Source organism: Curcuma longa, chromosome 11 (genome assembly GCF_044706935.1).
Source record: "Curcuma longa cultivar G26 ecotype Majalengka, Jawa Barat chromosome 11, ITB_CL_G26_1.1, whole genome shotgun sequence".
NCBI classification, from domain to species: domain Eukaryota; kingdom Viridiplantae; phylum Streptophyta; class Magnoliopsida; order Zingiberales; family Zingiberaceae; genus Curcuma; species Curcuma longa.
In genome coordinates this window covers 858853-872785 of record NC_133871.1, presented here as the reverse complement: position 1 = coordinate 872785, position 13933 = coordinate 858853, and the positions used below count along the sequence as shown (strand labels likewise).

The 13933-nt window shown below is 34.1% G+C and overlaps 2 protein-coding genes and 1 pseudogene across 2 annotated transcripts; 1 reads left to right on the top strand and 2 right to left on the bottom strand.

The window, feature by feature from the left end:
* Positions 1–1306: 1306 nt before the first annotated feature.
* On the bottom strand, positions 1307–2593 carry LOC141841925 (uncharacterized; annotated as a pseudogene).
* A 1191-nt stretch (positions 2594–3784) lies between these two features.
* LOC141839933 (protein disulfide-isomerase SCO2-like) lies at positions 3785–4408 on the bottom strand. The gene is made up of 2 exons (XM_074727793.1): positions 4028–4408; positions 3785–3940 (listed from the first exon to the last, which is right to left on the bottom strand). Exons 1-2 carry the CDS (start codon positions 4406–4408, stop codon positions 3785–3787), a joined length of 537 nt encoding a protein of 178 aa, XP_074583894.1.
* Positions 4409–8892: 4484 nt separating this feature from the next.
* Positions 8893–9962, top strand: LOC141837764 (uncharacterized). The gene is made up of 5 exons (XM_074725137.1): positions 8893–9228; positions 9316–9421; positions 9509–9590; positions 9680–9728; positions 9813–9962. The coding sequence occupies exons 1-5, from the start codon at positions 8893–8895 to the stop codon at positions 9960–9962; spliced, it is 723 nt and encodes a 240-aa protein (XP_074581238.1).
* The last annotated feature ends 3971 nt before the right edge of the window (positions 9963–13933 follow it).

Below are 13933 nucleotides of genomic sequence, written 5' to 3'. Positions count from 1 at the left end.
CTGGATAAAACCTCGTATCCACCTAAGAAAATTATATGAAATTTCGGATAGGAAATTTTAAGAATTTCTGAAATTATTTTTCTGGAGAAAAATTTTGTTAAGAAATTCTGATTAAAATTTTCTGTTACGAAATTATTAATTTTCTTCCGCAGAGAAAATTAATTATGATTTTTCTAATCAAATCTGGATGAGATTTGATTTGATTAGAATCAAATCTGGATGAGATTTGATTTAATTATTTTAATCATAATTTTATCTCTTCCGCAGACAAAATTGGTTATGATTTTTCTAATCAAATCTGGATAAGAAGATTTGATTTGATTATAATCACACCAAATTTTGTGAGATGGCATAACTATATAAAGGGGGGTTTAGGGGAGGTAAAAGAACACACAACAAAAGGTTTCTCCTCCCCTCTGGGTCGGCCAAGGAGAATCAAAGCAAATATTTTTTTGCCTTCCGCCGCCTACCCTCATTATCTTCTTCTCTTCTCTTCTTTTGTGGCCGGCAATCCAAGCCCTCCCTTCCTTTAGGGCCGGCGGCCAACAAGGTCTTTGCTTCATTGCTTGCATTCTTGCCATCGGAGAGAAGAGACTTGGTGGAATCATCTCAAAGGATCGTTGTCCACACAACATTCGAGAAGAGGAGAGGATATACAACAGAAGATCGAGAGGTCTTCAAGTCCTTCTAGACATCCCGTTAAGAAGAGGTATAATTTAATGTTTCCGCTATAATTAAATTATTCCTTTTATCTCGGATCCTGTAAACCAAACACAAGAGCCCAATGATCTAAATGCATTGATCAAACCTTGGTTTGATTAACTATGAGGGCAACTTGAAATCGTTTCCGAAAAATTTTTATTCTGCAAGAATTCACTGGAACAGTTTTCAAGACTTTCCCATCAGTTGCGTGGTTTTCAACACTACTAGAAAAATGTTAATAGACAACGCGGAAAACGCGTTGTCTTTGTGGGTTAAAAAGCGTTGTAAGAGGCCCTGTTGTAAAAGGGGTCCCTCAACGACAACGCTTTTTAAGCGTTGTCTTTGTTAACATCGACAACACCTTCGCAACGCAGAAAAAGCGTTGTAAATATTACAACGTTTTTTGCGACGCTTTAAAAACGTTGTTTTTAATAGGTATGACAACACATTTTGCAACGGTTAAAAAGCGTTGTAATTTTGTTACAAATTGCTTGGGTTTTGCAACGTTTTTAAAAGCGTTGTCTTTTGATTTTTTTAGCAGTAAATAAGAAATAATATATTTTGTAAATACAAAACCATTGGCTACAAAATTTACTAAATCACATACAAAACATACAACTTATATTTACACAAAAATCATTCTTACAGCAGGTTCATAACACAAATTCATAACATACAGCAGGTCGATAACATACAACTTATACAAGTTCATAACACAAATTCAAGTTACAACTTCCAACATAGAAGCTCCATAATTAACAGCAGCAGGTCCATAACAAAGGTTTCAACGCAACAGAATATCCTCCAACAGCAGCAGAAATAGAACAGGTGCATCACAACATTAGCAGCACCAAGTAACAGCAAGTGCATCACCAAGTATGGGCACAACATTAGCATCACCAAGTAACAGCAGCAGAAATAGAACAGGTCCATCTGCCAAATACCAGCCTGCCAAAAGATAATACTAATTTATCCAAAATATGGGCACAACAGCAGCAGATTTATACACAATGAACTATGGAGATCAGCATTCCATACTCATACTCACAAACAGCAGAATTAAACAGCAGCAGCAGAATTAATCACAAACAGCAGAATTATACACAATGAACTATGGAGATCAGCATTCCATACACAACAACAGCAGCAGAATTAATCACAAACAAATATATTTATTACAAATAAATGGAATTATGGAGATCAGCATTCCATACCTACTCATAAATATGATCTTGTATACAGTCTGCCACCTCGGAACGCACCTCATCAATTTCTGCCCGAGTGTACTCAGCTGCCTTAAACTATGAACACACATATAGATTAAGTTAATTGGAAAAACAATCAACACTGACTTTGCAAAATGATAAATGGTTTATTTGAAGTGATTTGAACAAGTACTATTGATCGTAGTCCATCTCTTTCAATAGTTTCAATTTCTGCAATAATCTGTCTCATAAATCTCATCACATAATAACCACATTGTTTCCCATCTGGTTGTCGAGGAGCCTGTGGTAATTGGACTCCACTATCAGTTAAAAGACAAATACACACATCAAGACCATATCAAACATAATTACACATACCTGTAGTATTTCCCACACTGGTTTTTTTTCGACCTTTCCTTCCCTTGTTTGAATTAAACAATCTCAAGGCCCTACATACGTTAATAAAATATGATATATTAGTGTTTTAACATGTGAATGAAATGCCCAATCAAATTACCCAGTTTGGCCTCACATTTCCACAATATATTTCCAATCTTCATAGCGCATTCGATGACTTAGAGAATCCAGCACATAAACAATCTCCGTGTAGGGTTCAATGACAGTGAGAATCCAATGACAACTGCACATAAACAAATAATTAGCTCATCAATTAAATAAGTTATCAACAGGGAGAAATTGCAAGTGATGTATTATTTACAACTGACCCGATATTACATGGGACCAAAACTAGTTGATCTACTGATGCAGAACTCAACCTATCTGCTAACACAATAGCCCTTTGATTTAACTGTTCAAGTTTTCCCTTTTTGTCACGTGTAGGTGTCATTATATATGGGATGGTGTGTGGATTCACGAATCTGAATTTGTCTAGTATACTATGTATAAAACTTGTGTTCCTACATTTTATTTAACATCTTAACCTATTTTCTTGCTCTCATATACAAGGTTGCACTTAACTACTCATGAGCAATTTATTTATTGCATTGTATATCTTCTACTGATACCAAACAGTTACTAATGCTCTTATTAGTTCAGAAAAAACATTTTCTATGTACTATAACCCAAAAGAATTACATTCTATAAATTTATCATCAGCAATATAATAAAGCTTGTTTGAGAATCAATCAACATGGAGCTATGATAAAGTTTTGTCAGTTGCCAAGTAATGTTTCAAGAAGAACACGTAAAAAAAAGCTATTCAAATCATCAAAGACCACAAAAAGATGACTAATCGGAAGCCTAAGCAATGATCACAATGTTCTGAACACTTCACTATACTAATCAGTAAACTATTGTTTCTTTATCTATAAATTATACCCACATAGAACAAGAAAACTTTACCTAGAGCAAGTCAATTCTATTTAGTTCTTGACACTTTCTTTCAATATTATAGGTCTTTCCAATTGTTGAAGATGAAGTATCTTTGAAGACCATAAGACATAAGGTAATAGAATCTAGGCAAGTTCTGTTTTGCAATGAAATGACAAGTATAACTAAAAAAACTAACAAAAAAAACTATGCAGTTTAAACACAATAAAAAGTTTCTAGACAACTAAAAGTTTCTCCTGCTTACATATGACAAATGTTTCTTCTCTCCTATTTGTGCCTAGTTCTTTTCCTGAATGAAATAGCTGTCATGTCCGTGCCCAGAAAAAAAACATGAAAAGTATAAATACTTATAAATGATTTACTCAGTCAATCTTCTCTACGATTGTGTCAATGAACCACATCAAACAAATACATTCAGTTCTAAACGAAAACAAGTAAAATCTCAAAGAGTGTAATGAGATGAGAACACCTATCCCAAGGAAAGGCCATGTGGGAAAAATGCATTCGGTTCTAAAGGGAAATAAAAACTATCTAAGAGAGCAATGAGCTATCGAACCTATTCCAAGGCAAGGAACGCACTTGCAGATCGTCTCGCGCCCCTTCTTGTTGTAGTAGCTGACAAAGCCCGTCCCTTGACAACTCCTACACTTTCCCGTCCACTCGTACACCACTTCCTTGCAATCCTATCAAAGCAAGGCACCGAGCACCAGTGAGGCTCTAGCATTCAACTACAGACCTAAACACACGCACAAACAACAACATTCTAAAACCTCGATGTCGGGGTCACACTGGAGCCGTCGGTCGATCTCCTCCGGGGACACCGGAGAGGAGTTTGGATAGGTCATCGGAAGAGGCAGGGCGTCGGAATCGTCGGCCAAGTAGCTCTCCCGGTCCCGAGACCACCACCACCACCTCTTCTTATTCTTGCCGCTGTTGCTTTGGCCGTTGCTTTCCTCCTTCGCATTGACCCGACTCCCAGGGTCACGGGCCGCCATGCATCCTCCATCGTGGGGGGCGGCGCCGCGAGGTCGGAACCAGTCAGAGGAGGCGTCCGCAGCGGCGCGGCAGCGGAGGAGAGGGTGGTGCGAGGGAAAGCGCGGGAGAGAGGAGGAAAGGTTGGAAGAAAGGGATTTAGGGTTCGTGAGAGACATTGCAAGGGAAGCTCATCGCCTGATAAAATACCTGGATATAAACTTTCTAAACCCTCAACGACAACCCTCAACGACAATACTTTTTAAAAGCGTTGTCTTTGGCAAAAAAAACCGCTAAAAGACAACGCTTTCGACAACGATTTTTTAAAAATATTGTGGTTGACCCAAAATAAACGTTAATAGACAACGCTTTCTGAACAAACGTTGTCTTTTAGTTTTAAAAGACAACGGTTTTGACTAAAAACGTTGTAAATTGAAAAACCACAACGCTTTTGCTAAAAAACGTTGTCTTTGGGGCGTTGTCTATTAACTTTTTTCTAGTAGTGTTTCAACTCGATTGTCATCGATCATCGGCTAGTACCGAAGACGATGACACGACTCGTGGCTTTCGAAATTGTCCAGACGGGAGTTTGGCGTGGATCACTTATAAAGGCGGGACTTCGACGAGGACCGCTTGATTGATACCGATCTTGCTCAAACATCATCGGAAAGGTATGCACAGAATTATTTAATTCTCTGCAAATTCTAATTATGTATTTAGAATAATCTTTTATTATTCTGAAAATTTTAATTTCCTACCATGTCATGTATTTGTTATTTCCTGTTTATGCATGTGTAGCTATAATTATTTATTTTATTTTCGCTGTGCACGTTTCCGAAACATGTAAACATGCGCATTGCACCGGGACGATCACAACACCTTTATGCTAACATATCATGCACATGATTTATACAAAATTTATCCTTAGATGTAAACTATCTTTAACATATATCTGACTTAAAAGTATTTTATTTTTGGTCATTTACTTTTAGTATAGATATGCGTCTATCAACATAAAATGCACTAAATTTACTTAATAATTTTCATTTTGATTATAGTATTAGTTGAATTTAGTAACATATGTCTAAATAGACTCAAGAAACCCCTAGGAAAACCCAACCAAATAGAAGTAATCAATTATACATCTATCAACATAAAATCCGCTAAATTTACTTAATAATTTTCATTTTGGTTATAGTATTAGTTGAATTTAGTAACATATGTCTAAATAGACTCAAGAAACCCCTAGGAAAACCCAACCAAATAGAAGTTATCAATTAATCCCTAATGATAATAGCTTGATAGCCTATAAGTCGATTGATTGAGAACACCAATCTATTGATAAGGCTACTATTTTTGACTTAATCATATTCAGTTGATTGTTGTACTCGACTATTGTTAATAGTCGAGTGAGTAAATCGACAAGGCCCCTAGGGCATAGTTGAGTTGGTTACGATGAAGCAGAGTTGCTGAAGTGGGCAAGGGTCGAATCTCGGTGAAGTCGAGAAAATGCCCTCCTCCATCGTGGCCAACTGCAACTTCTCGATTTACCTCCTCACAGATGGTCATGTGGCCGGCCGTGTGGGGCTGCTGGGGTGGCGGATTCCACCTTTTACTAAAGAGTGAATCCACTAAACAACCTTCTATCCTCAACATCCGACATGGTAGTCAATTGGTGTTATATAGCAATCGATTAATACAATCAGTTGAGTGTCCAATTGTTTACAAAACCTTCTGTGCCTCACCCTAAGACCAATAGTCAATTGGTGTCAAACAATAGATATTGATAGACATAGGCGAGTGCACTAATCAATCCAAAAACCTTTTGTGTGCAATTGCAAAAACCTTTTGTGTGTAATCGATTGTTGCTTTAGGGCAGTTGATTGATGCAATCAGTTGAGTGGCCCCAATCAATTACCGAAACTTCTATAGCCGACTTTGAACACAACAATCGATTACCATATAGGGCAATCAACTAATAACATAAATTGAGTGCCTTAATCGATTATTGAACCTTTTGTTTAGTATTTTAGGTATATCAGTCAATTGCTATAATTTATCTATCAATTGATCATCGGTTATCATGTTTTCAAAGACCAAACATGATGGTGTTTTCCAAAAAAAAATCAAAGCAATTTTTAGAAATTGCCTTTGTTCTTTGCAAAAATCATGAAGAATTTAAACTCCTAGGTTTTCTTATACCAAAACTCAACGAATATGCATCATTTTAATGCGTTAGAATACAATCTAATGCAAAATAGACACATTTGGTTAGAAATCATCGTGAAACCTTAATTTAATGCTATAAAATCGATGAAACAATATATGACTTTGATACCACTTGAAGTAGGTTTTCTAAACATGAATTCTAAAATTTTATAAACTCAATAAATAGAAAACACGTACACGATCTAGTAACATCGAAACTTATAGTGAAAATTAAATTGCACTAAATTAAGAAATTAACTTGAATGTAGTAGAATTGTCATTGTCTTTGTGTCATCTACGTAATCCTATCTGTAATCTTATCTTACGAAGAAGTAATATGAATGAAACTTCCATAGAGATTTGGGCTATAACATCATTACTCTTCTCACCAATGGATAACAGAGAGATCTCATGAAAATTACCTAATTCTATCGGGATCACATCCTATATATGTAGCAATAAATCCAATTCTATTAGCAACCCATCATTAATAACAAAATGAATTAATTGATTCTACAAATATAAATTCACATTCAATAATATAAATCCCTAATTAATCTTAATTCGATCATTTGATGACTTTATTCTATAATGATATAAATCTGTGTTAGAGATTTGGACTATGACACCATATACTCTCCTAACCAATGGATATTGGAGAGATCTCATAAAAATTACTTAATCCTACAGGAATCACACCCTATATATATATATATATATATATATATATATATATATATATATATATATATATATATATATAGCAATAAATTCAATTCTATTAACCGCCCATCATTAATAACAAAATACATTAACAGATTCTATCCATATAAATTCACATCTAATAATATAAATTCACAATAAATCTTAATTAAATCAATTTGTGAATTTATTTTATAATGATATAAATCTATGTGTTACAAAATCACATTTAAATTCATATAAAATTCAGCAAGCTAAGCTCAACGCTCAACAAAATTAGTATAAATTGGTATATACACGAACAATTTTTTTCTCTCCTCTAGCTATCCCATTGATCACATCGGTCCCATCAAGCATCTGTCATATCTAGTGCATCTCAGCCCCCACGAATTAAATCGGCGCCATCACCTCGTAAGACAATTGCCTTCTCAGAGGCACTTTGTTCTTCAACTTTTACACTATACTATCGTAATCTTTTGTCCCCTGGACAATGGTACTACGATAGGACATTCAGATTTGTCACCCAAGCACCTGCAGTCGATCCCCAGCTACGGTATATTTGTAGGAATTTTTCTCTAAATGGGGAGCGCAATCAAAGGATGCTGGGCGTCTGGGCTGGCCGCTGCGTGTACTTTCCGATTTACCTTGGTGGTCGATGGAAAACTTCCATAGGGCCGGATTGATCATCCATAGTCAATGAAATTAACTGAAATTTATCATTATAATATCGTAATCTTGTTCAGTTATCCTTTGGACAAATGTCACATGGACTTTTTTAAATAAAAATAAAAGACTTCTTTTAAAGGCCATCGAAAAGGCCCTCAAAAAGTCACCTTGCTTTTACTATATGTTCCTCTTTTACTTCTCTATATTTGAAATAATACTATATTATTAGAAAACTTTAATTACAAAAAATATGTTTGTTTTTAATTTTTATGAAAAATATATAAAAACTGATTTTACTAACAAGTTTGGATTCGATAAGTCCAAATACTATGTACAATTAATTATTAGATTATACAAATATGATTTATAAGATTCAAATATTGCCCATTATTTGCTAGATTATATAAATATGAATTCGATTCTAAAAAATATATAATCTTTTCTACTCTATAAAATACAAATATCTATGATAAAATTTTCTATACTTTTTTAATAAATTCAAATTTTTATTAACTTTGTATAAATCTTAAATCAAATTTCATAAAGATAAATCAATTGAGATAAACTATTAATTTTTACTAATTTTGAAGTAAAAAACCTTTTGAAAATGAGTTGGTAAATAATCAACAATCTAAAAATTAATGTGAATATTCACATATATTTTCATTGAAATTAGGATGATTTTTTTTGCTAATTGTCAAACTACTTTTTTCCTCATAGTTTCAAAAAACTTTACTTTTTTTTTTCTTGCTAACCAGGATAAATAGACATAAAAATATATACTAGAGTTGCCCTTTAATAATAATTGAAATATGGATGATCCTTTGACGACTTTAATCATAAGAGTCATTTTCTGTAAATTTTGCCTTTGATTAGAAACGTAGATTGGGTGTTCACAAAGTTTGAAGTAGATGCTTAGCTTCCTCATATTATATGGAGCATTGCTTCAGATCATATTATCCTTTTCTTGTCTTCAGAATCTCACCATTAACTAATTCCATTCTCTTAGCACTAGCATTTAATTAACAACCCAACCAAACAATTTTAATTCCCCCTAGTTATCTAATTTTATTGTTCATATCTAGATATGGCTTCTTGCTGCCTTCCATCCACAATGCATTCACTTCCAAACTTGAGCATTGCCAGACCATGCATCCAAACTCCCACAGCCTTCTTCCCATGTTCTCCAAAGAGAAACATATGCAATTCTAAGACGAAGCTTGGTAGACCTTTTGTGCCAAATGCAGGTTCAAACTTGCCATCTTGGGACTCAGGAGGAATCGATCTCCGCAACATTGAAAGAGCCATCAAACTGCATTCAGCTATTTCAAATAGGAGCTTCAAGGAATTATTCCAGTTAGTTGCCGATGAATGGCACTACTATTGCAGTTCTTTGTCTCTGGAACCATGGGAAGTCTGCAAGGTATATAAACATAAAAATTCTCAACCTACCTAATTGCATCCTGAAACATATATCGATCTTTACTGACCATTGACTAATTTGTTATAGAAAGTGTTCCAAATGTTGTTCGCTTTCATGGTCGGCAACAAAGTCATGTTTTTTATTGAACCAACGGAGCATTATGGAGTTAATGTTGGCATAAAATGGGCTGCAAGTATATATGCTTAAGTTTCGACTATTTCCATGAAATTTACAACAGAATTAAGTATTTTCAGCATTCATATTTAACCTGCTCTTGCAGCTTTCAATAAGGATAAGTTGCCCTTGGGCCTTAACTGTACCATCTCTACTTCTAATCTTTATCAAGGGTCCATATATTTAAGGTGAGAAAAAGATTGGTTTACTTATTCAAATAGCTAGCTTCTTTCATCTAAATATGTATTATAATTAATATACTTGGTTCATTTTGCAGGGATGGTATGAGCATCATTAGTTCATTTATCCAAATGAAGTTTGCGCAGGTATGGTTTTATGACATATTGACTAGCAGTTATTACTGGATGCTAACTGAGTTAATATATACTTGTTAATTGCTTAATTATCAGAAGTTGGAGGGAATTCTTGTGCCCATTATTGATAAGCTTGTGCCCAAAGGTGTCCTTCAGGAAAAGACAAGGGTTACTCTAGTCTATTCCTTGCTTAGTCTTCTGGTCATGCTTGTTTCTACTATCTTCTTTAAGAACATAACTTTCTAGTGGACCATCTTGTTTGATGTACAGTAAACAGGAGTTAATTGTAGCATTTTATGTAATCTTCTTCACGAATAGTGTATTTACGATTTGAACCTTTACGGAAGTTTCATTTGGATTTGCCTATTAGCTGATTCTTTATATTATGTATATAGCAGCCATTATTATTGTGCAAGTATTGTTGATTTTTTATTCAAAATTAATTAATGAGTTATTGACGAATTAACTAATTAAGTGAAAAATCAATCAATTAATTAATCTAATACCTTGAGTGCGACTGCATTTCGGAGGTAACGTTAGTAATTACAACTAATTAAGTTAATAATTTTTTACTAACGAAAAGATATATGAAGAAATCTTCACCCAATAAAATAATTTCCTATTCTTTTATTAAAATCACTCAATACTCAGCTGTGAGTTTTACTCTTGAGTTCTTCTCGATCTCCTATTATCTAAAGAATTTCAAGGATTTGAAAGTTCTAAAGCTTAAAATTTTGAGTGCTTTTATTTTAAGTTATAAGTCATTATATTTTGGGAGTTAATTGCTAATAAATCATAAGTAGCTAGGTGGGACAATATCATGCATCTTGAGAAAAGAAAGTTTAATCTTCACCTTGCCTTAATTTTTTTTTATCTAAATCGATAAGCTGGTCCAAAAGGGTATGTCAATATATATCCATAGAGATAATTCAACAACAAAAATTATTAAGTTGATGATCGATTATAGTAAATTAATTACAATGCTACTGGAAGGGATGCATCTATCACCCAAAAAGTTGATTTACCATTTGAAGAAGTGCATCTATCATCTAAATGGTGAATCTACCTCCTAAAGGGGTGCCTCGGCAATCAAAGGAAGTGTGTCATACTGTTTCCCATTACAAGGATAAAGCACTTTGAGGCATGCATATATGCCCTTATATTGAACATTTAGTGGCATTAACGTTATGAGGACACCACCAATAAATGTCATTAATTCTAATGTCATTTTAACTTTCTTGATATTTCATAATATTAAGATATTAATGTTAACTTCAAAGGTGTGGATATAATGACAGTTAGAAATGTTAGAAAGTCATGTTTCAATTAAGGGCATTTATACCTGCCTTATTATTATGATAATAACGACAAATTTAAATGACAATTACACTCATTTATATTGGCAATTATAAGCACTTTGTATTTTATTTATAAGGACAATAATGGTAGTTTATAAAATTAATTTAAAATGCCTAGTTAACTAATTTATAGTGACAATAATAAATATATTTTATACTAATTTATAAGGACATTGAAAATTATCACTATTAGTAATTTATAAAGATTTTTTTGAAATATCTCTTTGTGACTTTTACAATGAGATTTGTAATTGTTATGCATAAGTTTTGATGTTCTATCACGACATCAAAAAAATGGCATATATTATGAAATGTGTCATCCAATTTCAAGGATTTCATGTCATCACAATTCATGCACGTAACGAGTTAACTTAAAATAGAAAAAAAAAACAAAATAGAAATCAAAGTGCTAATAGACAAGGACCTAGCTGACTAGACAAGGACCCAAGAATTGGGCATCCATCGCTTGTACTTTTGCGGTCTAGTTTACAACCGACGTAATCTGAGTCTGAATATCCTATTAGGTCAAAGTTATTGTTTCCAGGGTACCACATTCCTACAGTTAAGGTTCCTTTGATATATCTTAGTATCCGCTTAACTGCGGTTAGATGTGATTCCTTAGCATTAGCTTGATATCTAGTACACATACCTACTGCAAATAATATATCAGGTCGACTTGCAGTTAGGTAGAGTAGACTTCCTATTATACTTCTATAATATTTTAGGTCTACTTGTTTACCATTTGGGTCACTATCTATATTACAGTTGGTTGCAATTGGTGTATTTATTTCTTTAGAGTTTTCCATTCCAAATTTAAATATTAAATCTTTTGCATATTTACTTTGGTAAATATAATTTCCATCCTTAGTTTGTTTAATTTGGAGTCCCAAGAAAAAGTGTAGTTCTCCTACCCAACTCATTTCGAATTCATTTTTCATTAATATAATAAATTCTTTTAAATATTTTGAGTTGGTCGATCCAAAAATTATGTCGTCGACATAAATTTGAGCTATAAAGAAGTCTTTTTCTATTATTTTTACAAACAAGGACGGATCAATTTGTCCTTGCTGGAAACCCTTAGTAACTAAGTAGGTTGAAAGCCTTTCATACCATGCTCTAGGAGCTTGTTTAAGTCCATATAGGGCTTTCTTTAGTTTGAAGACATAATCAGGGTGGTCTTTGTCTTCAAACCCTAGTGGTTGACCTACATAGACTTCTTCTTTTATGAACCCGTTCAAGAATGTGGACTTGACGTCCATTTGGTAGAGCTTGAATCCTTTATGTGCCGCATAGGCTAATAACATTCGGATGGATTCAAGTCTAGCTACGGGTGCATAAGTTTCGTCATAGTCTAACCCTTCTACTTGGTTGAACCCTTTAGCTACTAGTCTAGCTTTGTTTCTAACTACTTCACCTTTATCATCAGTTTTATTTCTAAATACCCATTTGGTCTCTATAACTGTTTTATTGTCAGGTTTGGGAACTAAATCTCATACCTAGTTTCGTTCAAATTGAGCTAGTTCTTCTTGCATTGCTATGATCCAATCTGGGTCTGATAATGCTTCTTCGATGATTTTAGGTTCAATTTTGGAAATTAAAGCTATTTGACTTAGATTCCTATAAGCTGATCTGGTTCTTACACCTAAGGTTGGGTCACCCAGAATTTGGTCAGGTGGGTGATTAGTTCTAAGTCTTGGTGTTTGAGTTATTCTATTTGGTTCAGGGTCAGACCTATCTGAATGATTATTTATTATAGTTAATTCCTCATCATCCTGATCATTAGGGTTGGTTTGATTATTTTGATTATTAAATTTTATTTGTGAATCATTGTTAATTTCATTTGAATTTTCTTCATCAAATATGATGTTAGTTGTTTCTTCTACTTTTAATGATTCTTTATTATATACCCGGTATGCCCTACTACATGGCCAATCCATAACATGCTATGTATTTATACAAGTAAATAAAAGTAAATGTGACCCACACGGTCACTCAATACATCCTACTATATATGAATGCATCCGTAACATTATTAACGAATAAAACTCGTCAATTCTTCGCAAAAGAGATAATAAGCAGCGGGAACACAATATACCAAAGTCTCAAGCAGAGAATAAAATCCGTAATCATAAATACGAATAAAAGCAAGCAATACTATGCATAAATCTCGAACTACAATAGAAAAGTAATACTCTAACATATACGCAGATACAAATCCACAAATATAGAGTATCCATAATACTGATGTGAGATGGTAAAACTGGCAGGATCTCCTCGGCATCAGCTGTAGTCTCCGACCTGATATCTGGGAAGACAGAAAAATCCCAGAGTCCAAAGGGGTGAGTACAAATATACTCAATGGATAATGAGAAAAAAGTACATGCTCAATAAGGTAAAATATAACAGAGCAGGTATGGAAGAAGCATAATAATAAGTAACAGGAGAACAATAAAAGATATCGTAACTCCTACAGGTATCATATAAGCAATGTCATATCTCAGATACACATAGTAATCCATATGCATGATCATGTTATGCAATGTGTCAATCAAATATCAATACAAGTGCACAATCACTTCATAATGTAACCCACACATATATGGTCCAATGCATGTATATAAATCTCATCATGCAAATGTGTGTATGTAATACATCAGCCTACACTGGCTCCAGCGCCTCATGTCTAATGAGTCAGAGGTGTACGATAATAGCGGGTTGCTATGAATCCAGCACTACAATAAAGTAGCCTGGTAGCACCCTCAGTAGGTAGCCCCATCAAGAGCTACGTACAATACCTATGGCCAGTGCTGTCCTCACTACTCGTCCAAAGTAAACACTCTCGGCTGCAGCGTGAAGGCC

Excerpts from the sequence above, each read along its gene's own strand:
- LOC141837764 (XM_074725137.1), top strand. The coding sequence starts at position 8,893 with ATGGCTTCTTGCTGCCTTCCATCCACAATGCATTCACTTCCAAACTTG. Across the intron at positions 9,422-9,508 it reads TGGCATAAAATGGGCTGCAA|CTTTCAATAAGGATAAGTTG; the intron begins GTATATATGCTT and ends CTGCTCTTGCAG. Across the intron at positions 9,729-9,812 it reads TCCAAATGAAGTTTGCGCAG|AAGTTGGAGGGAATTCTTGT; the intron begins GTATGGTTTTAT and ends CTTAATTATCAG.
- LOC141839933 (XM_074727793.1), bottom strand. The coding sequence starts at position 4,408 with ATGTCTCTCACGAACCCTAAATCCCTTTCTTCCAACCTTTCCTCCTCT. Across the intron at positions 3,941-4,027 it reads AGTGTGACCCCGACATCGAG|GATTGCAAGGAAGTGGTGTA; the intron begins GTTTTAGAATGT and ends TTGCTTTGATAG.